This window comes from Cavia porcellus, unplaced genomic scaffold, assembly GCF_034190915.1.
Source record: "Cavia porcellus strain 051 isolate PalLab524CR breed Dunkin Hartley unplaced genomic scaffold, mCavPor4.1 scaffold_29, whole genome shotgun sequence".
Taxonomy (NCBI): domain Eukaryota; kingdom Metazoa; phylum Chordata; class Mammalia; order Rodentia; family Caviidae; genus Cavia; species Cavia porcellus.
The window spans coordinates 22,115,187-22,142,960 of NW_026947512.1; the positions used below are offsets into that span (position 1 = coordinate 22,115,187).

At 52.2% G+C, this 27,774-nt stretch overlaps 1 protein-coding gene and 1 long non-coding RNA gene across 6 annotated transcripts; one reads left to right on the forward strand and one right to left on the reverse strand.

Annotated features, from left to right (window-relative positions):
- Window positions 1–2,736: 2,736 nt before the first annotated feature.
- Gpr37l1 (G protein-coupled receptor 37 like 1) lies at window positions 2,737–8,332 on the reverse strand. The gene is made up of 2 exons (XM_003474835.5): window positions 7,712–8,332; window positions 2,737–4,098 (listed from the first exon to the last, which is right to left on the reverse strand). Exons 1-2 carry the CDS (start codon window positions 8,330–8,332, stop codon window positions 3,283–3,285), a joined length of 1,437 nt encoding a protein of 478 aa, XP_003474883.1. The 3' UTR covers window positions 2,737–3,282.
- Window positions 8,252–24,601, forward strand: LOC111758274 (uncharacterized). Of its 5 annotated transcripts, none has more exons than XR_010044519.1 (5): window positions 8,252–8,370; window positions 8,474–11,856; window positions 16,324–16,412; window positions 18,438–18,804; window positions 21,791–24,601. It is a non-coding gene; the product is annotated as an uncharacterized LOC111758274 (long non-coding RNA). The 5 variants fall into 5 exon arrangements; XR_010044521.1 differs by having other exon boundaries at window positions 11,764–11,856; XR_010044518.1 differs by having other exon boundaries at window positions 8,474–16,412.
- Window positions 24,602–27,774: the final 3,173 nt, after the last annotated feature.

The following is a 27,774-nucleotide window of genomic DNA, read 5'->3' on the forward strand; positions in this document are numbered from 1 at the left end:
TGAGAGGCAGCTGCCTAGCAGTGCGAAGGAGGAGTCCCCAGCGCCCAGAGCGTGGAGGAGGGAGTGATCGGCCACTTCTGCCCCCCCAATTGGCCTTGGTGCCCCGGTTTCCCACTCCTACTGCTCCATTGCCTGAGTCTTCCTTGCACCCACCTGTGAAGCAGGATCCCCTACCCCCACAGCTGCTGCTCCAAGCCTCATGGGTCCCCCTTGCTCAAATCTGGGGCCATCTTGACCCAGATTTACAGGAAGCCCCGCTTCCCCCGTCCCTGCCTTTAGCCTCCCCTGGGCTCTGGAAAATGGAGCAAGCCCTGCAGAGCACCCACTGTGTCCTTGCCTCTTCTCCTGTCATGAAGGGCCCCGTTTGCCCTTAATGCACCCAAGTCCTAAGCCCTCCCAGCTCCCTGCCCTTCATCAGTGCCCAGGACTGCTTCTCCGAGGCACTGTCCAGCCTTGAGGGCCATTAGAGAAACACCCGCCAGAAGGGCCTGAGGAGGGACTGGAGCCCTGATGAACCTTTAGAGCTTCCAGTGATGCCAACGTTGCGCTGCAGCACGCAGCCGCAGGTTCTCCACCGCTGGACTACATGGAACCTGGCAGCTGGAACCGAAGGTTCTCTGACAACTTCTGTCCCCAAGAGGTGTGAGATGTGTCCGACCAGTTAGGGTTGAAGGTGGGCCCAGGCTCTGTCTCCTTCCTCCCACACTGCAAAGGTGGCTGGGGTCCCCTGGCTGGGAGCTGGAAGAAGGCCACCACCTTCTTTCATTTGGAGCACTTTGGGGCTGAGCTCTTCTTGTGTCCTGCTGTCCTGAACCCCGGACGAGGTGTGAGTCTGTGACCCTGGAGCAAGCCGTGGTCCCACACTCCTGGCTCCCTGAGGCAGGATCTGCAGAACCTGCTCAGGTGGAACAGACCAGGAGCGTGACAGATACAGATTGTCGTGTTTGCGTTCTGATGTCAAAACTGGATGAGTCTTAGGAATACCCTGGCCAGGCTTGCCATGTAGTACTAGAGATTGCAGTTCCCAAAAGCTCCTGGGAATGGAGAGAAGATGCCAGGCACCGGGCAGATGCTGACCGCAATGCTGGGAAGCAGAGACCATTTCTGCTTCACAGATAAGGAACTTGCACAGGCCATGCAGGTGCAGTCAAGTCCCAGGATAAATGGATGATGACACTGAGACGGAAGGAGGTGATCTTCCCCATCCCCACACCACTGGCAGAGTAGGGAGGCCTAGAAGGTCGCCCTCACTCGCTCTCAGGCATCAGGGTCTCGGGGCTAACCTGCTGCTGCTTGCTTTCAAGGGGTGATTGTCAGCACCCCCTCCACCCCAGCTCAAGTCCACACCCACCCCTATGCCAACCTCCCTCCCAACCCCCCAGCCTAGGACCCCTAAGCAACAAACCCCACATTGTTCCCCAGCTGGCCCAGGCTGGAGGGACTGTGGCTCTTTCCCAAGGCTGGCTGGCCCGCTGACTTGATTCTGCAGGCCATTCACGCTGGCAGGCCTGGGAGGAGGTGGTGGCAGCAGGACCTTGGAGCTACCATCTCTCTCCCTTCCGTCCGAGCCAGCAGGAGGGAAGGACCAAGGGTGGCCTTTGTGGAACAGACCCCCTAAACAGGATGCTGCCGTGCCCCCCACCAAGCCTTCTGTCCTCAGCCCTGCCCCATCTCTGGCTTCACCTCGCTTCACCCGGCCCCCTCCTGCCTCCCTTAGGAAGCTATTGGTGCATATAGGATGCGAGAGGCTTGCAGCACAGGAAGGGTTGGGGGAGCCAGCCTTTGGCCCTGTCTCCAGCCCATGCCCCCTCCCATCCAAAGTTTCTACAGACAAAGCTGGAGGCTTTGGTCACTGTGGCAACAGGGCTGCGGAGAAATGGGTTGGTGTCATTCCTCAGTACATGGCAGGGCCATCACCTAGCAACGGCCTCTCTAGCAACGGTGTCACTGGCCCTGGGGGTGGGTGCCAAGGAGAGAAAACAAGGCTGTTAAGATCCCGGGGCACTGAGGCACTGGGCAGGCAGAGGCAAGGCATGTGGGTGGCTAGACAGGGAGAACAAGGCCCAAGCTACTCAGCATCTGCTGCCACTCGCCATCCTTGGGCCCCAAGGGACACTTCCTGAGGCCCTGTGCCAGTGGACATCCTAGGTAGATGTGGTGGCCATGCGTAGTGCTCTGGGGAACTCCAGAGGTACAGCTAGAGCAGGGCAGGCTTCAAGGGCAGGATCAGTGGGAGGAGGCACAGGGTCTGCTGGGGACATGGGACAGAGCCCTGCCCTGCCAGGAAGGGGAGTGTGGTGGGGGCGGTGTGGGGGCAGCCAGGGGCCAAGCAGCTGGACCATCTACTGGCAAAACAGTCCATTCTAAGAACCAAACAAGAGCTGCTCTCAGAGTGCCAGGCTGGGAAGCCCCGTGGCTCACAGAGGGAAGACCACTGGCTTCCCTTAAATGGGGGCTTTGTTGAAAGTGACTCAAAACTGGGGGCTCAGAGAGGACAAGTTGGCAGCCTTTGACTTGCTAGAGGATGCTGGTTTTAGATCAGGATGAAGATGTAGTCATTTAGCTCCCCAAGCCCCTCATCCGTTGTCCCTCAAGAGACCCCAGGGCAAGACAGCAGCCACAGCCAGCCAAAGGTGGTCAGGAGGACTGCATCCCTGGCATGGCTGAGTCCTGGGAAAGCCCTGGTGCCTCCAGCATGGCCAAGACAGGGCTCAAGAAAGCGCGCTGGGTACAGGGTAGTTCTATCTAGTTTATTGATGTTTGGGAAGAGCCTTCTATAGAAAAGCACATAACCAAGGACAACCCAGATACCTCTGAGAGAGAGCAGAGGGAAATCCCCAGAAGAAGGGACAGATCCAGTCCAAAGAAGAGGTTACTGAGCATCCTGGACTGCCTTCCACCAAGGAGCCCCCATTCTGGGATGGGGCCCCAGGTGGGAATGGGGTGATGACCCCCATTAACACAGGGTCAAAGAGAAGAAAGTGGGCACAGCCAGGAGTGTGCAGGTTCACTGTGGCTCCCAGTGGTGGGACTCAGATTCTGGGCAGCTCTAAGGACCTAGAAGGATTGAGGCCTACCTGTGCCAAGGACAGTGCTAGACAGCCCTTCAGAGTGACAAGAAAAGCCCTGCTTGGGGAGGGGGTTTTAACAACCCCAAACTTGTACAAGCAGAGCCAAGTCCGAATAGACAGCAGGACAGGCAGCCACGCAAGACCTAAGGGGAAAAGAGCAGGACCAGCTGGGCCTAGGGTGGCAACCCCGTCCCCTCCCCTGGGCCTGGCCTCAGCAAGGTGTGCCCAGGGGCAAGAGCGGGGGCGACTCCCCGGGCTTGTGGAAGTAGATAGAGGAGGACACCTCGGCCTTGAGCTTGTTTTCCGAGCCTTCGGCAGCGGAGACCTCGGAGGCCCCGCCGCAGTCCTCACAGCAGCAGCAGCAGCAGCAGTCCAGGAAGGCCTGGCCGAGTGGCCGGCACACGCACAGCAGCAGCACTGGTGTGATGGCACCCTTGAAGAAAGTGGAGAACTGGTTGACAAGGCCCAGGAGGTCCAGGGTCTGGCGTGTCAGCTCGGTGGACAGGTAGGCCACCACCACGTTGCAGACATTCTCGGGGAGTGTGCAGAAGGCGTAGACCACGGTCAGGCCCACCACCGTGCTGTTGAGCTGGCTCTCACACTGTGCGTGCTTGCCTGCCTGGCACTCCGGCTTCCTGCCCGGCGGGCCCCGCACCCGCCACGTCACCAGCTGGCAGGTAACAGTGAAGAGGATGGGCAGGCAGAAGTAGCAGCCAAAGTACCACCACATGCGGGCATTCTGGTAGGTCATCACCAGGGAATAGAGGGACTCAGGCAGGCTGGCTGACGGCTTCATGATGCACGAATCCACAGTGCCTGTGGTGGGGGCTGGCTCCTGTGCCAGCTGCCACAGCAGGAGCTCCGGCACAGCCAGAGTCATGGAGCCCACCCAGATGACAGCCAGCTTGGCCAGGATTGACTGGCACCGCTCAATGGGCCTCACCTTGGGCAGGGTGCTGGTGGCCACATGGAAGCGATCAATGCCCAAGGCACAGAGGCTAAAGGTCGTGACTCCCAGAGAAGAAACCTGCAGGCAGAGGTGCAGAGGGGACAAGAAGCTCTTGGTCAGAACCTACAGGGACAAGTGGGGAGCCCTGGTTTCTGGATTAGTCAATGAATTGTATCATGAGCATAGACCAGCGTGGGGCTGGGCCTAAGGCTGCACACTTGTGACCCCAGGAGTCTGCCAGGCTGACGCAGAAAGATCACAAGTTCAAACCTAGTCTGAGCAACTTCATGGTTTATCTGGCTTTTTTGTTTTAATAAAAACATTTTTAAAAAGGACTGGGATATAGCTCAGTGTGAAGGCCCTGAGTTCAGTCCCCAGCACCACAAAAATAAATAAATAAAAATGAAACAATGGTATGGCTTGCATTTGGCCATGGTCTTTGGCCATGGAGCAGTTTCTATATGTGAGCAATCTTTAAGAAATGGAGTCTGATGCAAGAAGAGACTCCTCCAGGACCCCAGTGCCGATCCACCCCGTGGTGGAGCTGGGGCTCACATGGCACCTGCCTCCTTTCTTCTCTCAGGCCAGGGGGTGCCCAACCCACCCCCAGCAGTCTGGGAGTCTAGATCATCTCTGAGGAAGAACAGGACAGGTACAGAAACCCTGTGTCTCTGCAGTCCCTCTTTTTCTTGACCTATGGGAGATGATCCTGGGAATACGGCTGACACATTCTCCTCCTCCCTCCATCCGAGAGATCCAAGGCCCAGCTGAGCGTCCCTTGGCTCAGCCAGTGTCCCTCACCCCACACACTATTCATCGGACTCACAGGAAAGACCCTTCTCGCCAGGAGGAAGAAGCCAGGCGGCAGGGAAGAAAGAGCCAAACAGCATAAAAGAGGAAGAGAGCAGCTCAGCTCCCAGACTGGCCCCCACCACACCCGGGGATTGTGCTCCAATGGCCTTCCTGTCCAAAGCCTTCACTCTGCAGGCTGGAAACACAATCCCAGGCTTATTCGCACTGCCACGGGTGTCCTTGGTGAGAGCCCCCACTCCTCTTGGCTAGGGAGCCCAGGCTTGTGGCGGAGCAGCCTGCAGCTCCAAGCAAACATGCCATTCTCTCCCCGCACCCTCGATCATCCCCAAGTTTATTTCAGGCTGCCTGCCCTGCCCTCCCAGAGGCCCACCTGATCCTCCTGCAGAAGAGTTCCAGAGCTGTTGTCCCCACTTCCACCCAGCGCCCAGCTTCCACCAGCTGCTGGGTCATCTCCACCCTCCTGGAAGGCCGAGGAGCACAGGGAGGGATGGGCTGCAACCCAGTCAGGCTGGGCCTCCATTGTCCAGCAACCTGGATCTGTAGTCCTTGGCCTCAGCCCCAGGAAGCTACAACTCACATGTCTGCCCCTCCCTCTTTCCCTACACCAGTCCCAAGTAAAGCCACCCTACATTCTATGTACTTTATGATGTTTACCCTTTGAATTCTTCAAGAATTGGGCTGATGAGTAATGTCAGCAGATACCTCTAATCCTAACAGTTTGGAGGTTGAGGCAGGAGGATCACAAATTGGAACCAAGCCTGAGCAATTTAACAATTTAGCCAAGGGGATTTTTTTTCTATTTTTTTATTGTTTGTTTTTGTTTTGTACAAGGTCTTACTTTGTAGTCCAGGCTGGCCTTGAATACACTGTGTATTACAGACTGATTGGAACTCACAACAATCCCCTGCCTCAGCTTCCCAAGTGCTGGGATTATAGGCGTGTGCCACCACACTGGCTCATTTTATTTTTAATGTGAAACTTTAAGAAAAAAAAAAAAAAAAGACCAGGGCTGTAACTCAATGTGAAGATACTGAATTTGACCTCCAGTGCTGCAAAAGAGAGAGAGAGACAGACAGACAGAGATACAGCAAGTGTTAACTCAGTAGTAGCACACAATTTAGCCCTCAGCTCAATCCCCAGCACTGGAAACAAAAAACAAAAGTTAGGCGTGGTGGCTATGACTGCAATCCTAGCACTCTGGGAGGTTGGGGCCGAAAGATCTCAAGTTAGAACTCAGTTTGGACAATTTAGCAACTTGGTGAGACCCTGTCTCAAATGTAAAAAGAACTGCAGAAGTAGCTCAGTGTGTGGGCCCTGCGTCCAACCCCCAGTACTAAAAAAAAAGAAATAATTGAAATAGTTATTACTATCTCCAATTTTCAGATAGGAAACTGAGGTGCTGGCAGGTCATAACCAAGATTACTTACTAGGGATGAGAGAAGCCCAGTTCCTGACCCTGACTGCCCAACCCTGAGTCCTGTGTCTCTCTGACCTCTCTCAGCCAAGCCAGGCCGGGAGTTTGGGATGAGACTCAACCGCAAAGGCTGCCCCAACTTTAGGGTCCCCTTCACGCTGGAGGAATTTGGGCCACCATCAGGTGATCTGCCCAGACAGGAGGGCCAAGCCTCAGAGACCCGGCTCAGCCGTAAAATCATCACTGACACACACCACGTGGAACACAGCGGGCAGCAAGACCTGCACACATCCCCAGTCCTGAGTCCTTCTCCAGTTGGGCAGTCACCGGGGTCATGCAGCAGCATCTGTAGAGGAACGACAGCCTCGGGGGAGGCCACAGTTACCACACTCTTCACTGTTACCGTGCAGCCAGGGGTTAAAATGCAGCTTCCTTATTTTGTGTTTTCACATGGAGAGAAGAGCGTCTTGGTTTCACACAACTTTACACCCAGCGGACCAGTTTCTCAGTGATATGATTACGTTTCCTCTATGTGATCTACACAGCCTTTTTTTTTTTTTTTGTCTTTTTCGTTTTTATCGGTACCAGGGATCAAACTCACGACTGCCTGCTTGCAAGGCAGGCGCTTATGCCGCTGAGCTAAATTCCCAGCCCCTACACAGCCTTTAATACCATGGGTTTGTCATCACACAGGAGTTTCCAGAACTAAGGACATAATGGCACACTTTAGAAAATTTTTTTCTTTTCAGTACTGGAGATTGAATACAGGAGCTTTGCATGGAGCTACATCTCCAGTTCTTTCTTTTATTTTTTATTTTGAGACAGGTCTTCCTAAGTCACTAAATTACCCAGGCTGGGCTTGAAATTTTGATTCTCCTGCGTCAGCCTCCCAGAGTGCTGGGGTTACAGGTGTGTACCACCCCACCTGGCTTACTTCAGAATTTTAGAATAGACCCTTTAGAAGGAACAAGTGGTCTACCCCCACCATGGGAGATAAGAAGTGGGAGAGGAGATGTGCCCTGCCCTGTGACAGAGCTGTATGTCAGTGATAGAGCTGAAACCAGAGCACTACTAACAGCAGTGAGTGCCCAAATGCAAGTCCTGCCTTTCGGGGAGGACTCAGGCTAGTGGTAGACACAACAGTGATGACCACAGAGTCCCAGTCAGGAAGGGAAGATGACTCTGTCGCCCTGGTGCTCACACTCAAAGCAGGGGCACTGACCTGGCCCCCAGTGGGTCTGGAAGACCTTAGCTCCTTCTGACATTGCCTGGGGGCAGAGTGTTAAGATCGGGTGCTGTGGGTGCAGAGCAGTGGCTCCAGCATAGGGGAGACAAAGGACAAAGGACTTCTTGGATAGAACAATGAAGGGAAGGGCGAGGGGAGGGGGAGTTTGGATCTAAAGAAAGTGACAGGGACTGTTGGAGGCAGCCCCACAGTTGGGGCCCACAAGAGCTCACACTTACCTCCATGAAGGGCACGGCCCGGCAGGAAATGTCACCCAGCAGCCGCTGCTTGGTGATCTCATTGAAGATGACAACAGGGAGGCAGAAGAAGAGGACCAAGAAGTCCCAGAGGGCCAGGCTCGCGAGGATGGAATTCCAGGCACTCTTCAGGTAGTAGCTATGCCACACGATGCACATGACCGACAGGTTGCCCACGATGCCCACGGCAAACACTACCAGGGCCAGGAGCATGACGGCATAGGCACTGTAGGAGCTCTCAGTCACCGGGTACAGTGGGTTCTGGATCTGTAGCCTTTGACTCGGCGTCCCCGTCAGATTGGCCTTAGGCTCTTGCCCGATGCCTGGGGCATCACCACCCTTGTCGGGGTTGGGACTAGTGGCCGCCCAGGGTGTGGTGGGCTGCAGGTCCGCAGGGTGGATGGGCCGTGGGTACTCAGCCCACTCCTCAGGTACATAGTGCTGTACCTCCTTGGCCACCTTGGCCTCAGTGCCCCTCCTGGACCGGCTCTGCTGCTCCTGGGCCTCAACCCTGTGCCCATGCAGGGCACCACTGGAGACCCTGCCCTGGCCCACAGCCCACACAGCAGAGAGAGAGAGCGCCAGGGGCCACAGCCACCGCATGGCCGGACACACAGGAAGCAGCTGCCCAAGGAGAGCAGGTAAGGCTGGGGACCCAAGTGCTGGGCAGAACCAAGAGGCAGCTGGTGGCTGGGTCCGCCTCCTATCAGGCGTTGCATAGCCGGCCCTCCCTCCCACCCACAGGCCACGGGCTGGCCAGGCCCTCTGCTGGTCACAAAGAAGTCTTTGCTGTCCTCCAAGTCCTCCCTTGCAGGCCCAGGACCATGGCAAGTTGGACTGGGGCGCCTTCAGAGGGCACCTGCTCAGGCCAGCATGGGATCACAGCTGCCCATCGATGCAGCGGGGCGATGAGAACTAGGTGTAGCTCTCCTGTCTGATTCTACCTGATTTTAAGGCAGCTCCAATCTGTGAAACTGACCAAAACAATCACCAAATTCCTTGAACATTTAGCAGGTCCTAGCACTCAGCTGGTTTCTCGCTGACTCCTCGTGATGTTCTATGGCATAAATGCTATTGGAATCCACTTTTCAGACTTGAAATATGAGGTTTGTAGAGGCCGTCACTAGCACCACAAAAATAAAAACAAAAAAGTCCACTATACTCTGAGCCAGACACAAGATGGATAATATGTATTTACTGAATATCTGCTGTGCTTTATTTCTGCTGTTGTTGTTTTTGTTGTTTGAGACAGTATCTCAGTATATAGTTCAGGCTGGCCTCAAACTCATGGGGATCCCTCTGCTTCAGCCTGCTAAGTGCTGGGATCACAGGCATGAGCCACCATGTCCCTTGCTGTGCTTTAGACACAGGGTACAGAAATGCAAATGATGCCAGTCATGATGGAATACACTTAGAGTCCCAGGTTGAGACAGGAGGAGAAAGGTAAATTTGACCCCAACCTGCGCAACTTAGCAGGACCCCACCTCCATCTCAACATTAAGAACAACAAAACAAGTAAAGGACCAAGGATGTGGCTCAGTGCAAAGGCCCTGGCCTCACTCCTAGAACAACAACAAAACAAGAAACTTCTGCTGCTAAGGAGTTTTTGGTCCAGCGGGGAAAATAACTAACTATGCAAATAAATAATTACAACTTGATGCTGTGACAGGCAAGTGTCACAATGCCAAGGAAGCTGGCGCAGCGGGGCGGGTGTGGGGGGAGTCCTGGGAGACCTCCAGAGCAGGGGACATCTGAATGGAGCCTGACACCTGCTATGGTTGCCTAACAGACTCTGGGGAGAGGGATGATGTCCCAGGCAGAAGATGCCACAGACTCAAGGTTCGGCAACACCAATGTGGGGTGGGTGATATTCCTGAAAGCAGCATGTGTCATTTGGAGGAGATTGGGGGGCAGGAGGATTCATGGAGAGGGCTTCTATGTTCATATCAAGAGGTCTGTTCTGGAGGGGTAGGGAGGGACTTTGTATGCCACACCTGGGCGCTGAGCCATTACCTAAGGCAACAGAGAGGTTTCACAGGCTACTACACAGAGACGTCGCCTTTGCTTTGCAGAGGACCCAATAGACAGCTGGGCCTCTGGAAGCAGGAGCAGGTGGATGCGAAGGCAGGCAAAACCACAGGTTCCAGGAGAAACTGCAGTATGGAAAGGCAGCAGAGAGGCCGGGGCAAGTCCCCCACTGCACAGCACAGGTGAGGAGTCCCAGCGAGCGGGGATGCTGTGCACATGTGGAGCTCTGCAGGGCAGGAGGGAAGCAGCTGCAGCCCAGGAGAAAGCCTGCAGCAGATGGGCAACGTCAGCAGCACACTTGCAGCGCAGGCAGTGGGGACAGGGACAGGGCAGAGGAGACACAGGGGCCCCACATCGCTCAGAGGAAAATGGAATAAAAGGAGTTCGGGAAGGGAGGCTATGCTCCTGCTCCTTGCCCACCAGGGACACCTATTTGTTTGACCAGGGCTGGATGTCACTTACACAATCAGCGTAAATGTTAAGGAAGGTCTCCCAGGGTGGGGGACCCCCAACTTGGAAGCAGCTTTACTGCAAGACTTCCTGACCAGAAAACCTGACGCCCTACCCACAGGGGCCCTGATATGCCACATGCTGCCTATGGTGGGATACGCTGTAATCCCAGCGCTCTGGGAGGCTGAGGCAAGAGAATCCCAAGTTCAAGCCCAACCTAGGCAAGTTAGTAACTTAGCAAGCCTGTCACAGAATAAAAAAATTTAAAAAGGGCTGGGGATATAGCTCAGTGTGAAGTCTCTGGGCTCAGTCCCCAGTAAACCTGTAATTGTTGTTGCTTTGGGACCAGAGACAGAAGGATTACCATTTGAGGTCGAGCCTGAGCAACTTCTCAAGACCCTGTCTCAGAAAACAAAATTTAAAGAGCTGGAGTGTATACTCATGGCAGAGCATGTGTTTAGCAAGCACCAGGCTGTGAGTTCAAACCTCAGTGCTATGAACTAACAAACAAAATCGGGTCTCCAGGGAAAAAAAAAGGTGGTGTGGCGGTGGACAGCTGTAACCTTGGTGCTCAGGAAGCTGAGGCAGGAGGATGATGAGTTCTAGGCCAGCTTGGACTACATAGTGAGACCTTGCCTGGGGTGAGGCAGCTCCAGCCAGGTCACCGTGGAGTCAGCAGGTCAGGCAAGTCCCCCACCCCTTGCTGTCTCAGCTGTCCCCTTTGCAGTCACCCACCAGACGCTCACAGTGGAGGAGGGCAGCGGGAGTCTCACTGCACTCTGAGCCTTAGGAAGGCTGGGGAAAGGCTGTGTCTTGAGCATTCAGTGCTCAGTCCGTGCTCAGAACTGATCCCCCTGACAACCAGCCTTCATACCTGCCCCGGAGAGACCCTGCCTCCCCTCCTGTCCACACTCTCAGGGCCCAAGACTCCTCCCATCCGAACCCACATCCACTGCCTCGAGATGTGGGCATGCAGGTGAGCAGATCCCCACTGCCCAAGCTGTTCCCTGCATTCCCACCAGGTGCCAGCCTGTCACAAGCACTCTGAATAATTTGCTCTTCATCTGTGGTTTGTCACTTGAGGTCAGAGAGGTAGTACAGTTTGCCTGAGGGTGCAAGGTTAGTGAGTGACAGCTGGCATCCAGATGCAGGTTTATCAAACTCCAAAGCTACAACTCCTTTGTGTATTTTACAGCATTTCCTCTCTTCTTTCTCTTTCTTTCCTTCTTTCTCTATTTACTTAGGCAGTCTTGGGGGACTGAACTCGGGGCCTTCACACTTAGGCATGTCCCCAGCCCATTTTTTTTTACTTTTATTTTGAAATAAGGTCTCACTTATTAGCTCAATTACCCAGACTGGGCTCAGACTTCCAATCCCAACTCTTTTTAGTACCAAGATCAAACTCAGAACCTCATATTTGCCAAGCAGGTGCTGTGCTACTGAGCTATATTCTCAGCCCAATATCCAATTCTACTGAAGAACTCACTGATATGGGAAAGGCTCTTAGACATGTACCAATGCTCTTATTTCCAAAGTCAAATACCAGGTGTTCCTAGGTCTCTCTCTACTGCGGATACTCAGGGCTCCCGGCCACTGCCAACGTGGCACAGACCCTACTACAGGCCTGGCATCCGGGGAAGCAACCAAATGTGAGTCCACTGCTCTTTTTTTTATGCTCATGAGAATGCGACTTCCCACGTCCTAATGTACCCTACACGCAGTCGTGCTCAGTAAAGAGCACTCCCTGTTCGAGTCTCCGGGAGGACATTGGGACATAGCAGCCGCCAGGTGGGGCCAGAGGCTCAGAGGTGGACGCCAAGAGTCCCTCAGCTCCTGGCGGACACACAAGGCCCACGCCCCAATCCTGGTCTGCAGACTTCTGTGCGGTCCAAGAAGATCTAACAAGAGATGACGTGGGTCCGTGACCAAGGCGATGGCAGAGTGTGACAACCAGCTCACCGCCCTTGAGAGGCCTAGCGTGGGCCCCATGCTCCTTACGGTGCCTGCTGCTGCTTCCGTTTTCCCTGGCAAGGGGGCATCGTGCATCCTCAAAGCACACAGGGCAGAAGTGGAAGCTTTCAGGGCCACGGGAATGTCTCCACGATCCCAAAAATTCCCCATTCTTCTCCCTGGGAATTCCCCGCCATGTTGGAGACAGAAAAGGCGCTTAGATCCAAGGGATGGGAGAGGCTGGGCTGTTGCTGGCCCTGGCTGGGTGAAGGACCCTGAACTACCATGCAGAGGCCACCCAAAAATGAGGGAAACGCTGGGTTCTCCCTGAGGAGGTGCTTGGTTCTCCAGCCAGACATACTTGGTGCATCCAGACTGCCTGGATGTCAGGCCTGGCTCTGCCACTCTGTGTGTGTGTGTGTGTGTGTGTGTGTGTGTGTGTGTGTGTGTGTGTTCACACACAAATGTATAGCACTGGAAACAGAACCCAGGCCCTTTGCACTGAACTGTATCCCCAACACTTTTTGTTTTATTTATTATTTTTTTTAATTTTATTTTTTTATGTATTTACTTCGTTTTTTTGAGACAGGGTCTTACTATGCAGTTCAGACTGGCCTTGAGCTCACTTTGCAGTCCAGGCTGGTCTTGAACTCACGAGCATCTTGCCTCAGCTTCCCAAGTGCTGAGATTACAGGCATGCATCACCACACCCAGCTTTTTATTTTATTTTTGAGACTGGATCTCACTGTATAGTTCAGGCTGGTCTCAAACTCAATATGTAGCTCAAACTGGCCTGGAATTTATGGTGATTGTCTTGCCCCAGCCTACCTAGTGCTGGAATTATAGGTGTGCACCACCACGCTCAGCTCACTCTTTATTTTCAGACTGGGTCTCACAAGTTCATAAATTGCCCAGGTTGGGCTCCAAGTTGGGATCCTCTGGCCTCAGCCCCTCAGAACGCTGAGATTACAGGTGTGTGCCACTACCCCTGACTTGGGCGCTGCTACTTGGTCACCTGTGAGCTCATCTGTGTCCATTCCTAGAAAAGCGTCTGGCAGACGGAAAGCAGGGTATGAGTGTTGCCTGATGCTGCCTCCTGCTGGAACTCACTCACTATTTCTCACATAGCCTGATGGGGTAGAGCAGTGTCTGTTATCTTCGTTTCACAGATTTGGAAATTGGTGCTCAGAGAGAGGAGAGGCAGCCAAAGACAAGGAAAGGCTGTTCTGGGTCAAGTTCCCCTCTCCAGGAAGGGACACTAGGTAGCCCGAAGCAGGAACTGAGTAGAATTGGGAGAAGCATAGATACCATGAACCCCCAAATGCTGCAGCAGTTCCCCTCCAGGCACTGGGTTTCTGGGCCCAAGAGACACTGGGGTCCTGCTCCAGAGGACAGGCCAGGGCCCACTGGCGGGAAAGTGCCCCTTAAAAGTCAGAGACCTGGGGACCGGTGATATGACTCAGCGGCACAGCGCCTGCCTGGCAAGTATGAGGTCATGAGTTCAATTCCTGGACAGGAACCTGGGACCTGGTCCCAGCCTGGCAGCTGAGGGGTCCTGTGACGTCAGTGATCAGTTTATGAAGATTCACTGAGCATCTACTGTGTGCTGGGCACTGTCTTAGAACAAAGTGACTTCCATCCTCATGCAATGACACTGCAATGAAGGAAGCAACCACTGTGAGCCAGAGTGGTGGTTGGGATCTTGTAGTGCCGGCACACAAGACGCTGAGGCAGGAGGATCACCATGAGTTCAAGGGCAGTTTGCATAGCACAGCAAAACACTATTTCAAACAAACAAACATCAAAAGATCTAAAGGAAAAATAAAAGATGGAAAACTCTCTGTCCTTACTCCTGAGTTAAAGACAGATAGCTGGATAGATAGATGATTTAAATAGATAGGGCCTCTAATAATAGAAATCTGTTTGCAATGTATGTTCTTATCTTTGATCTGTTAAATTAGAAGCTAGGGTGGAACCAGCAACTAGTGTCTGTTACTGTTGTAATTGTTTTCAATATAGAGATTGAAGCCAGGGCCTTCCCCAGCCCTTTTTTTTTTTTATTTTATTTTTAGGCAACATCTTGCCAAGTTATTAAGTTGCCCAGGCTATTCTCAATCTTGGAATCCTTCTGCCTCAGCCTCCCAGAATGTTGGGATTATAGCGTGCAGTACTGTGCCCAGCGCAATTACAGTTTTTTTGTTTTTTAAGCAGGTCCTCCAAGGGACCCTGATGCAGCCTGGAGGAAAACTGTCATATAAAGTATTCCAACTGCATTCAAATGTAAAGGTCCCCCTGCTAAATGCATGGCAGGGGGCTGCAGGAGGATGAGGGCATCCTGGGATCAGACTCCCTGGAACAGGCAGGTTCCACGTCTTCAAGCTGCGTTCTCAGTGCCTGGAATTCAGTGGCACTTAAAGCATGAGTCTAATAAAAGAACACATAAATGGTTCTGTAATCAGGGTTAAAGGAGAACAAGACAATACAGGACACATCATTTATGTATTATTTTATGATAGTCATCCAGAATCAAACACAAGAAGTGCAGGAAATCTGTCTGCACACCAAAAACCTAGAAAATCCAGCCAAGGGCCTGAAAACCATGGCAATAACTTGCATGAATTCAGCTGAAAACCTAGAGCCTATGACAATGCCTCCCATGAGTCCAACTGGAGGACTAGGGCTATTTCACGAATCTGCACCGGGAAGGCCCAACTGTCAGTGGTGGAAGCCAGAGTCTATGCCAGGGTGAAGAATCTGTGCCCCTAGGTTGAGGATTCTGTACTGGAGGCAAGAAGCAATGCTCAAAATAAAGACCAGGGCTCTCCTGAAAAGTACCATGGCCATCCTCAATGGCAATGAGGTCCCAAGCTCCTCCAATGATGAAAGCAGCCAAGTTGATATCAGGAAGCCAGTGTAACAAATCTCCTAGAGATAAAATAGCACCCATCTTCCCCTCCAGAGCCAGGAAGCAATGCTCAAAGTAAAGACCAAAGCTGCCCCAAACTGCAGCCATTCTCAGGGACAAGGTCCCAAGCTCCTCCAATGATAACAGCCAAGTTCATATCAGGGAAGCCAGCATGACAAGCTCCTCCAGGAGAACCAACAGTTCCAAACAACACCATTAAGAGAACCCACAAGGCTATACTTCCTTTCCAGGTCTTTTTATGCTGGCAACTTTCCTCATGTGGGCCATCTACATCCAGCACCACACTGATATTTGGGGGGGCGGGCTTTGGGCTGTTTCCAAGAACCACACTGATTTTGTTCAGCTGGTGTTTAATGGCAGGTTTTGGGGGGCTGTGGGTAGAAAGATGGGGCTCGATATATTGTTCAGGAGGCTGGTCTAAACTGGATTTGAATGATCCTGACAGGGAGGCTAACATGTTAGCCTCCCTGGTAGCCAGGACTGCCCATTCACTAGGCCAAAGAGGACTCTTCCAATTCAGTGACCTGGACTTTTGGGACCCAACTGGCTGCCCCATCAGAATAAAATCCCAACCTTTGATGAGAAACATATGTGCAATAGGAAGGGAGTAAGTCACATATTTGCTGAACAAATGTTTACAAAATGCATTCTATGTGGGAGACATGTAACATGCTCAGAAGAATTTGGGCAAGGTGACCCATGCCTGTAATGTCAGCACTCTGAGAGGCTGAGACAGAAGGATCTCAAGTTTGAGCCCAGTCTATACAATTTTACAACTTAGTTAGACCCTATCTTAAAATAAAAAAGGACTGAGGACATAGTTTAGTACAAGACCCTGGTACATGCTCGTAAGCCCAGGAGTCTGAGGCAGGAGGCTCTTACTTTGAATTAGAGGCCAGCCTGGGCTACACAGTGAGACCCTGTCTCAAAAAAACCAAAAATAAATAAAAATTTAAAAATAAAGCATTGGAGCTGGGGATTTAGCTCAGCGGCATAAGCTCCTGCCTTGCTAGCATGCAGTTGTGAGTTCAATCCCTGGTACCGATAAAAAAATAAATAAATAAAAAATAAAGCATCAAGGGCCTGGGGATTTACCTCAGTGGCATAAGTGCCTGCCTGACAAGTGGGAGTCACGAGTTCGATCCCAGTTACCAATAAATAAATAAATAAATAAATAAATAGATAAATAACACTCCATTGCCAGAAAGGTCACAGTCTGCTCACATTGCTCCTTTCCTAGGGATGTGTCTCGGAAAAAATTCACGTGGTCGTTGTGTTCCCTGGAAGACTGGACACAGGTGCTTGAACAGCCTGGCCATCACCACAGTGGTGAGGGACAGGGGTGGTCTAGGAACTGAGGCCTTGAGGGCAGTCAGCTGGGCTGGGGCGGGGCTTGGGTGAGTCAGTGAAGGCTTCCTAGAGGGCCAAAGAGGAATTTCTCCTGGGGCAGAGCCTGGTGGAAGTGAGGGAGCCAGTTAGGCAGACGGGAGGTGAAACGTAAGCTCCAGGCAAGAAAGGGGCTGGGGCCAGAAGAGCCGGCCAGCTGGGTGGAGCCCACTGGCCTGTCCACCAGCTCCTGTCTTCTAAAGGCCTGCAGCTGAACAGGTGGATGGCGGCGAGGCCCTGGGGACCTCAGGCACTGGGGATCGCTCCTGCAGACACCTGGGCCAGTCCATCCCCAGGATGCTGCTGGTCCCTGCACAGCTGAGGTCCTGGTTCTGGAACCTGGAGTGAGTCTGGAGACCTGAGAAGGGGTAGCTTGAATGCCTGAGGAGCAAATGACCACACCCTGATGTCACCTGTCCCATGGCCCCTGGCCCTAGCTCCCAGCCCTCAGGCACCAGCACCCACACCCTCCTCCCTTCACCCCAAACCTCATCTCATTGCCAGACAGCAGTAGGGCGGGCACAAGATTATTCATGGTCAGGTGCCCGGGTTGTGTCCCTTTCTGCTTTCTTGCTCTGACGTCCCAGCTTGAGCCGCCAAGCCCCAGTGCTTGGCAGAAAAGAAAGCTTCCCAGAGCTGAAGAGGACTTAGCCCTGCGTCCTCAAGGTCTGGGTAGAAGCCAAGGAAATGCAGGGATGAGTTCCCACTCCGGAGTCTTCCCCGGCTGCAGGGCAGCTCCTTCCCCCGCTTCCCTGGAGTCCATGGCTTGTCCTGGACACAGTCTGCAGCTGGAGTCACACAGAACCACTGTCCCACGCTTCCAAGCTGTGCAGCAGTGGGAACATCACTTGACCTGTGCCAATCTCATTTTCTTTCTCCTATAAATGAGGAAGGTAGCACGCACCTTCCACGTTATCCTGAACATTAAAGTACAGGACTTGCAGGACACCTCCTAAACGAAGGTTGGTCCTAATAAAAGTCAGTTCCTTTCCTCCTCCCCACTGTTCCTACACCCTGGACCTGGGCTAAGGGTGCATCCCCTCTCCAGTTTCCACCCTGGGGTCCTCAGAGCCCACCGTTCTGCCTCCTCGAAATGTGCTCCACCTCATGTTGCTGAGGAACCGTACTGCTAGAACCCCAATACCCGGGACACCCAGGAATGGGGCTTCCCGCCAAGAGTTCACGCTACACCCACCTTAGCCACAGGCTCAGGTCTGGGGTGGAGCAGAAACAAAGAGCTTCAGAAGGAGGGAGACAAAGGTCCCAGCCACACCTCCTTGCGGGAAAGATGGAGGAAATTCCCTGCAATGCAAAGGAGGCTAAAGATAGACTCAGACACCCTGCCTGTGCCACTCTGCCTCCCGACACCGCCTGCCACCCCGCCCCGTCAGCCTCCATCGTCCCAGATAGCCAGAGCCAAGCAGCAGTGCAAGATCTAGTGTGAGACTGGACCCAGGGACGGACAGTAAGACCTCCAGCCCTACCTGCCCGGGCTACCCTGGGCCAAGGGCTCCGAAAGTCTCTGTCACTGAGCTCTTGCCCACCCCCAGCCTCCCTTGCAGCTCTCTTGGGATTCAGTCTTTTCCTCTCCTGTCTAAACCAGGACAAATGCCTGTGCATCTGCAGGACTTACCTGCAGACTTACTCTTTGTTTTGCCAAAATTTGGGGTTGATCACATGGGGGCTGAGAGGGTCTTTTGCTAAAGCAAAAATAGTGTGAGAGCAAACTGCAGGAACCACAGGACCTTTGTCATGCCAGCCTCCCCAGTGCCCAGCACAGCATCTGACATGAAGAGTGTACTTCATACACGTTAGGACTTTTTTTTTTTGATACTACGTAGTAAGAGACATGGTATCACACTGTGTAGTTCAGGCTAGCCTCAAATTCTTAGCAACCCTCCCGCCTCAGCTTCCCATGTGCCATGACTTCCCTAGTGCCTGGCTCACATTAGATATTTTTGTTTTCAGCAGGACAATGGCAGCTCTGTCAAGGCCAAGACTAGTGGCTCTGTCTTAGGTAGTAGGAGCACCCTGCTTCTGGATCACACATCTTGACAATGTATGGATCTCCCCTGAACCTGCCAGGGCTGTTGATGCCTCCAGCACAGCCTGGAACTCTGGCACTAACAGCAATAACATCTCCACTCAACTCTGCCAGCGCTTGGACAGAGTTAGGCCAGAAGGCTGGGGGCAACACACTGCCCCTTCCCCATCCCTTCCTCTAGGCATCCTGGATTCCAAAACCAGCTGGGGGCACCCACTCAGGAAGTCCTCTCGGCAGAACAATGGGCCAGCATCTGACCGGGCTCCTAGAACTTTGGCCCCATCATCAACAGTAAGCACCACACTGTCCTCTGGGTGGGGAACCCTCTGTCTTAGTCCTGGGCCCTGCCCATATAAAATGGCTTTGTTGTTGTTGTTTTGATGTGAGGTTACATAATATAGCCCAAATTGGCCTTGAACTCTCAGAGATCTTCCTGCTTCAGCCCCAAGTGCTGGGATTACAGGTGTGCACCACCACCGATTTTCTAGAGCTCTCAAGTCCCCTCAAACCCAGCATTCCTAGAGAGAACTCTGTAATATTCAATGTTTGTTTGTTTTGTTTTTTGCCTTTTTGTCTTTTTGAGTTCAGGTTGGTTTTGAACTCACTTTGTAGCCCAGGCTGGTTTTGAACTCAGGCAATTCTCCCACCTCAACCTCTCAAGAGCTAGAATTACAAGGGGGCACCACCATACCTGGCTGGTTTTTGGGTTTTTTGTTTGTCTGTTTGTTTATGTGCTCATTTTGGTTTTTTTTCTGTGCCACTGAGGGATATCACTGGTCCTTGTTTCTCATGAGTATATATTTTTGTTTCATTTTATTTTGTTTTTATAGGCCTGAGAATTGAACCCAGAGCCTACATACTAAGCTACATCCCTAACTCTTTTTATTTTGTATTTTGAGGCACAATTTGCTAAATTGGTAAATTGCCCAGTTTGTCCTCACACTTAAAATCCTCCTGCCTCAGCTACCCAGAGCACTGGGATCACAGCCATGGTTAGTTCATTTGCTCATTTGGTTTCTGTCTTCTGTGGGTTTTTGGAGGGTGAAGGGAAATTAGAGGGAAAGTTTTTAGGTCACTGCTGGTCCTAACAGTTCACAAAGCTACCACTGGGCAAGATCTGTTGCAGTGTCCTGGCCTCCTTACTTTTGTCAGTCTCAGAGCCAGGAGGCCAAGGAGAATGACTGATGGCAGAAGCAGGAAGGAGAAGGCTGGGGTGGGGAGGCTTTCACCTGGGCAGATGTGTGTTTTCACTTTGGGATCCGGCTCCGGGCTCAGGGTGTCCGCCTGTGTCCGCCTCTGTATTAGCGCTGGAGAGCAGCTGCACAAAGAGACTTCCATTTCTTCTAGAATGGCTGAGGCTGGGTGTGGTCCACCAGATGGCTAGCAGGGTACAGGTGTGTCTGGCTGGAAAAGGTCCCTGGGCCTCAGCCTCCGGATTGGCTGCCAGTGAGTCACAGAGGTTGGGTTCCTGAAGCGGAGCTAATTGGCTGTCATGGAGTTGGGGTCACGGCCTGCCTTATCTTTAGGGCCTTCTCCTGCCAGGCCAGACGGACAATGTTCCCTGTACGGGTGATGACGCTCACGGGCTGCTGACTCGGGTTAGTGGGATATGCCCTTTGGGTAGCTTTCCCAGCAGGCTGTGGGCGCCCTTTGACCTCACCACACCCTGACTCCTTGGCCCTCTGAGCCTGAGAGAGGGGCTGGCTGGCTGGGACCTGGAAAAGCCAGAAAGCAGTTTCCTCAGTTCCAGAAGAGCAGCCTGAACTGACAGGCAACATGGAAGTGTTTGTGGGTAAACATTCTAGAGACCACATCCAGGACCAGAGGGGCAGGTGATGTTGTCATGGTAACTTGTGGGTCTCCCGAGAGAGTCTGGCCAAGGACAGAGAAAAGGCTCATGGGGGCGTCCTGCACTGGCTTTCCAGACCCAGGGTTCCCTGACCATGCAGGAGAAGGATTCTGCCTCCCAGTCTCAAGTTCCCATCTGCACGAGCTGCTCACTTTTCCTGGGCCAGAGTGTAGTGTTGCACGTCCTCCAGGAGAAAGGCTGGACACCACGCCTGGGCTTGGGAGGAGCACAGTGGATCTCAAGGAGGGGTCACTGCCAAGGTCACTGGTGGAGACAGGCAGACAGCAGGAGGCCACAGGACGCAGGAACGCTCTCTTTCTGCTTGACCCTTTGTTAGCATCCCAGATCCCACTCAGCCCGGGTTGGAGTCCCATGCTGATCTTGGCCCAGGGCTGTGACTTCTGGGCCACTCCCACGCTTTAGCAAACAGCCACACACATGTCCATCGGCCTCCTTGTCTGCCTGCTCAAGCAGGATACATGTCTACAGCCGGGTGGTGGGGAACAGTCTGGCTACAGAGGTCCAGGCAGGCGCCTGCGGGCTCCCAGTGCTGCCAGGTTACCTGTGGGCACCTGGGCTCCTGGCTCTTACTCGCTGGGTCTGCGCAGATGTCATCCAGGGTGCCTGGGCAGAGCGCCAGAGGAAATTTTCCACCTGCCTGGCTTTGTTGTCTGTTCAGTGGCCTGGAGCCTGGGGCTGGGCTTTGGGCTGGGCCACGGCTCTTCGAGTATCTGCAGGGGAGCTTCTAGGGGGTTGGGGCCACCTCACACAGGATTTGCCACTCCTACACCATCTTTCCTTCAGTGACCCAGAAAGGTCTCTTCTTTCCTGAGGGCAGATGCAGAGCTGGTGGGGGAAAGGGAAGGTCTGGTGCCAGGCTGGTGAAGCCCTCCCAGCAACCACTGTAAGCCAGGCTTCTCAGGAGCCTTGATTCATCCACCTAAGCTCCTGCCTTGCACAAATGAGAATATGGGGGCACCGGGCAGTGCCAGTGGACATGCTGCAGGTCACAAAGAGGCGGTGGCCAAGCCAGCACTCAAAATCCAGATCCACAGCCCAGCGTCCTTTACCAAACCGTTCAGCTCCCTCCTCCCCACCCACTGTTCCCTATCCCAGGTTGAAGCAGAAGTAGGCATAGGTGTGGGAAGGTGTGGTACGTGTCCTCACCTATCACACTGGTCACAGCTAATACTCCTCTAACAGATAGGCTAATGAGCACAGTATAATTTTTTTTTCATCTTCACACAAGGGGTTAACAAAATTTTTTTTTTGAGATAGGTTCTGGCTATGTAGTCCAGGCTGGCCTCCAGTTTGTGACCCTCCTTCCTTAGCCTCCCAAATGCAAAGCATAACAGCTTTATTTAGAGCTCAGGAATAAAGACCCAAAGCCCAGGGAAAACTGATTTTTTTATTTGTTTGTTTGCTTAGGTTTCATGAAGAATGGGCAACTACATACCAATGTGATTGGACAAAGGGTGTGATCTGATGCTCACACACTGATCGGGACCCAGCAAGGCCTGTCCAGATTTCTCTTGACCTCTTTGTGTGGCCTTTCTCTCAGATGTGAAGGATCCCTTGGTAAAAGAAGCAGAAGGAAGTTTTAGCTTCTATAACCTGCCTTGGAGAAATGGTGTCCTGTTTTGTTGTTATTGTTTTTTTTTTTTTTTTTTTTTTTTTTGTCTTTTTTGAGACAGGGTCTCACTGTACAGTTAAGGCTGGCCTTGAGCTCACTTTGTAGCCTAGGCTGAGTCTGGAATTCGTCTGCCTCAGCCTCCTGAGTGCTGGGATTACAGGTATGAGCCACCGAGGCCGGCTCTGTTGTTGTTTTGGTGTTAAAAATGGAACTCAGGACCTCGGGCTTACCAGGCAAGTGCTTGTGCCGCTGGGCTATATGCCTCACCCTGAAGTCCTGCATTTTTTATAACCTACTTTGGGGGAGAAAGAGTGGGAGACAGGAAAAGACTCAGAGGCCTCACTTGGGAGCCCCTTCAGGCCCCTTTAGTTTGAGCTATGGATCAGGCCGATACACCACACTCCAAGGTATATGGTCAGAACCCCAACACAGGGCCACTGGTCTCCCAATGGCCTTCTCCTCTTACCCACCAGTCACCCTTCCTCAGCTCAGGGCTTGGGGCCCCAGCCTGCCACCATGCCTCCTCAATGTGAGCAGCAGCTCTGGTGGCCCTGCCACTTTCAGTGACCTGCCCTCCAGGACTGGCTGAGCTGTGGCGGATGACCCTGGGCTAAGGGTGGAACCATGCTTCTCTACAGGAGGATGTGAGGACCGAGGAGGCCACTGGTAACCATGAGAAGCTGGAAGCCAGGAGATTGGGGCCAGATAGCTGAGGGCTGAGCCATTCGGACCACAGGGCCGCCTCCCCCCCAACCCTTCACGTAGCCAGGTAGCTCAGAGTCCTCCTCCCAGATACAGGCCACCTGTGGAGGGTGAGCTCATCCGTGGCCCCAGCATCCCCGGGCCCAGAACCCTCACCTCCCCCCAGTGTGGGGGCAGTGACCAGGTGACCCAGGTGCACCTGCTGCCTCCTGGAGTAAACACCAAGGGAAGGCTCAGGGCGAGGGCGGGAGGAGGTGAAACTGGTGCTGGGAGGGAGCAGTGAGTCATACCTTTGTGCTGTGGCACCAGGGACTGGGGAGTGGGGAAGACTGGGGACAGATCAGTGGGGGCTGACTCAGGCCCCACACACCCTCCTCCAGAGCTCCCAAAATGGTCATGTGGAAACCATTCCTCCAAGCTCCTTGTGTCAGTGCCCAGAGAGAACAAATGATTTATCTAGGGAGATACACTGCAAGTTAGTGGTCCCCAGTCTCCTGAACTAGTTGTGTGTTAAATCCTGGTGTTGGGATCAGTGGGGTCTCCCTGCTCAGTGGATCTCTACCCCCTGGCAAAGGCTGGAGAGAGGTCTATAGTTGCAATTGTTGCTAGGGTGAAGTAGGTCTCAGAGCTTCCTGGGGTGGGGGCTGTGCTCCCTCTGCCTCGTTGATGTCAGCTGGGTGTCACTGATCCCTGGAAGCCCTGCCCAGTGGTGTGACATCATGGGACTGGGCCTGCTTTCCAGTGAAGGGCTCCACCCTGCCAGAGAGGTGGAGCAAGCTGTTCTGGGTCAGGTCCGTGCACAATACAATCCAGTAGGCAAACAGACTGCAACATTGACCGAAACTCGAAACTTGGAGACCTCTGTTGCCCACTGCCCACTGCCCCCGAAACCCAGGATCCCTGGAGCACCTGCCCCAGGCGACTGAGTCAGCTCTCCTCCTGGCTAAATTATGAATAACACAAAGTCAGGTCTTTCCTGACCACACGTAGTAGTACTGTGGTTAAGAGGGTGGAATTTAGAGAATTCTGAGTATCGGGTCATCCCAGCGTCATGCTAGCAAATCTCAGCTTGTCACCACTCAGCTGTGAGACCTGGGCAGGTTCCTGACCTCACTGCAAATCAGGGGTGAGAATACTTACCTCAAAGGATTTGGTGAAGATTAAAGGCAATGAATTGGGTATCTCAGGCCCAGTCACTGGCAGGTAGCCATATGGACTTGAATTTGCTCTTTTCTTTTTTATGTGGGGCTGAGGATCAAACCCAGGGCTCTAACAGGCTGGGCATTCACTCTGGGTGACACTCTTGGCTCCTTAGGCTCAAGTTTTATGAAATCAAACACAAATATTACAGAAGTGAATTTTAATAATAATGATAAACCAGGTGTGACACGACAGTATGTATATATACGCAATCCCAGTTACCTGAGAAGCTAAGGCAGGAAGATCACACTTTGAGGCCAGACAAGGCAATCTAGCAAAATCCTAGGGGCTGGGGATTTAGCTCAGCGGCATAAGCGCCTGCCTTATAAGCAGGCAGTCATGAGTTCAATCCCCGGTACCAATAAAAATGAAAAAGACAAAAAAGAAAAAAAAAATCCTGTCTCCACATTTTTAAAAAAATTGTATTTTTTACTTTAAAAATGTTTTTTGCACATGCCTGTAATTGAAGCACTCGGGAGGCTGAGGCAGGAGGATTACTGTAAGTTAGAGAGACCAGCCTTGGTTACAAAGCGAACTCAAGACCAGCCTGAACTGCATAACAAGAACCTGTCTCAAAAAGACCAAAAAAAAAATTTTTTTAATTTTATTTAAAGAAGTGAAAAAGCACTGGAGATATAGTTCAGTGGGAGAGCACCTCTAGGTTCAATTCCTAGAACTGCAAAATAAACTAATAATGAACATAAGTTCTAAATCTTGCATTTATATCACAAAAGAATGGTGTAGAGTTCTTGCCTTTCCATTTTTGTTGATTGTTTTTGGTTTTTTGGTACTAGGAATCAAACTCAGGATTTACACTTGCCAGGCAGATGCTTATATTACTGAGCAACACCCTGGCCCCTCGCTTTCCTTTATTCAGTGGGTTTTTCTGAAAGCCGGCAAGGAAACGCACCTTGGACCAGGGAGTTCATGAAAATAACTCTTGAGACTCTTCCTTTAGAAGCAAGTGACAGGAAGTGGGGTTGAAATTAGAAGAAAGTGTCACCTGGTCTCTCTAAAAGCCACTATAGAGGTTGGGGATTTAGCTTAGCAGTATAAGCACCTGCCTGGCAAATGCAAGGTGGTGAGTTTGATCCCCTTACCCCCCATCCCCCCTCCATACAAAAGAAAAAAAAAGACCCCGCCTCTAAAAGCCAGGACATCCTCTCACTCCTCTCTTTCTTCTAGACTAGGACTCTGTTATTTACCCTAAGATTCTTCTTTATTGGTTAATTGCTTCTCCTCCTTTCAAGCCCATTTCTGGCTTTATACCTCCGGAGAAGCTAACCTGCTAGCCCAGTGTCCCCTCAGAGCAGAGTGAGGTCCCATCCAGTGTGCTCCCCTAGGACACTGCCCCTACCTCCTTGTTTGGGGAGGGGGGTACCAGGGATCGAACTCACACTTGCCAGGCAGGTACTTACAACACTGAGCTAAATCCCCAGCCCCTCCTCCTTTTTGAGACTGGGTCCTGCTAAAATAAATTGCCCAAGCTCAGCTTGAACTTGTGATTTTCTTGCCTCAGTCTCCCAGAGTGTTAGGATTACAGAGTTATGACACGATCCCTGTTCTCTTTGTCTGTCTCTGTCTCTCTCTCTCATTGTTGTGGTATAAGGGATTGAATCCAGAGCTCCTGCATGTTGGTGAGCCCTCTACAACTGAGCTATGCTTCCAACCCAAAGGATAAGTTTACAGTCCACCTCAGCCTAAGAACCTTGGACAGGAAGCCCAGTCTCTTCAGCCAAAAGCTTCTTCTTCTTCTTCTTCTTCTTTTTTTTTTTTTTTTTTTTGTACTGGGGATCAAACTCATGACTTCACGCTTACAAGGCAGGTGTCTATGCCACTGAGCCAAATCGCCAGCCCCCAGCCAAAAGCTTCTTGTCAGTTGTCTCATTATGTTCTGTCATAGCTCATTCCTCTTTACATGCTGCTCTGCAGGATGTTGACCAGAGCATGGTTTACAGGACAGATGGGCAAGATTGAGCCACAACACCTACCCAGGAGAGGGTATGAGGTCTGCCCTCCCCCAACAGGAGACTGAGGGGCCTCTTGGCCCAAAAGGAAAGGCACTAAATCCCCAATTGATTTATTTACAAGAATGTAGAGAGTCCACATTTCCTGAGAAATCACAGGCACAGGCCCAGGGATTTAGTTCAGTGGCTCAAGTGCTTGCCTGGTAAGTGCAAGGTTGTGAGTTTGATCCCCGGTTCCCCTCCCTGCTGCAAAAAAAAAGACAAAAAGAAACTACAGGCAGGTTTACAGCATCAGCCAAGTAAATATCCTAATAGGGCCTGCACTTACAGAAGAGAGCCCCCACACTGAAACCTAAGAAGTGGTGGGAGGATGGAGTTTACACAGCAGCTGGCAGGCTTGCTCCATGAGGGTCAGGCTGAAAGCGTGCTGTGCATGCTGGGCATGAAAATGAGGACCCTAGGTCCCTCCTTTCCTGCTCTTAAGTCACTCAGGTACCTTCTCCTTTCTTCCTCAAAAGGACAACAATCCCCTTTGAAGCAGGAGGTGTGGAGGGGAGAATGACAGTGGTAGCCAGGGAGGACATTGCTAGAGAGTCAGGAAGTAAATTGTCCTGGCCCATTGGCGTGCAAGGAACAAAGGGAAATTGGGGGGCACTGATGGCCAAGCCACACCCCCAGAGGTGGTTGGAGGAGGGATGAGAGAGTAAGATGCTCAAAGTCATCCTGGGCCACAGAGAGACCCTGTCTCAAGCAAAACAAACAAAATAAAACAAAACAGCACATGACCACATAGCCCGGGGCAGGCCTCCTTGGACCACGCACATCCACACTGGCTCAGGGCTCCACTCTGGGACACAGACCTCAGCCTGCCCTGGGCTTCTTTGCTGCCCCCAGCTGTGTCTCAGTGCACTGGTGGTGGTGGTGGGAACCATGGCAACCAGCTGTGAAGGGAGACTCATCGAAAAGACTAGAAGGGACCAGGAGGAGGCCTCTGGCCAGCAACTTATTCAATTTATTTAGCTGACATTCATCCAGCCTTACCTAGTGCCCCAGGCACCAGCCAGACACTGGAGCCACAGAAAAGAAAAGGAAAAAAATTAGTCTCACATCATGGGTGCCCACAGGCTTCTGGAGGAGGCCACTGAGCCAACCCCAGATGGCAGAGCGGGGCTGGGATGCTGGAATGAAGGGAAGACAGGACTCCTCGGGAGCCAAAGCAGGAACAAAACCCCCAGGAGGCTCCTAGAACCTGCAGGGTCATGACCTCTGACCTCAGGCCAGAGAAGGCAGAGGTAGCCAAGCCCAGACCAGGAGGCAGGCAGGTGTGACGGAGACAGGAGGAGGAGTGTTCGAAGAACCTTGAGTACTGTAGTGTGTTTTTTTGTCCCCCAAAACATGGTTGCTACATGGCCCAGCCTGGCTTCATACTTACACTCCTCCCACCTTAGCTTCTTAAGGGATTACAGGGCTGTGTGCTGTCTGGTTCAGCTGCCTCCTCAAGACAAATTAGTAGTTCAGCTGTGGAGCATTTGCCTAGCACAAGCAAGGCCTTGGGGGTTCAATCCCCAGAGCTGCCAAAAAAAGATTCAAAAATTTGGAAATAAGGAAAAAAAAACCCATGTATCAAGAACCAGCCAAGAGTCCTGATTGTCAATATCAGGAATGTGGCAAGAAAAATAAAAAACAGAGATAAGTATTATATTCCAACAGTGGCTGCGAAGTTAGTGTCTCTGAATCCAATGACCTCCTCCACCCAAAGCAGCCTCTATTTTCCATGTATCCAATGATAAGCGGGACTCCAAAAGGATTATAATTCATTCAAGACTCCCAATCCAGCAGGTGTAGATAATCTTACACTTAGAAGTATCTTGATCCAGAATATAATCCTAAAATGATTTAAGTAGGATGAT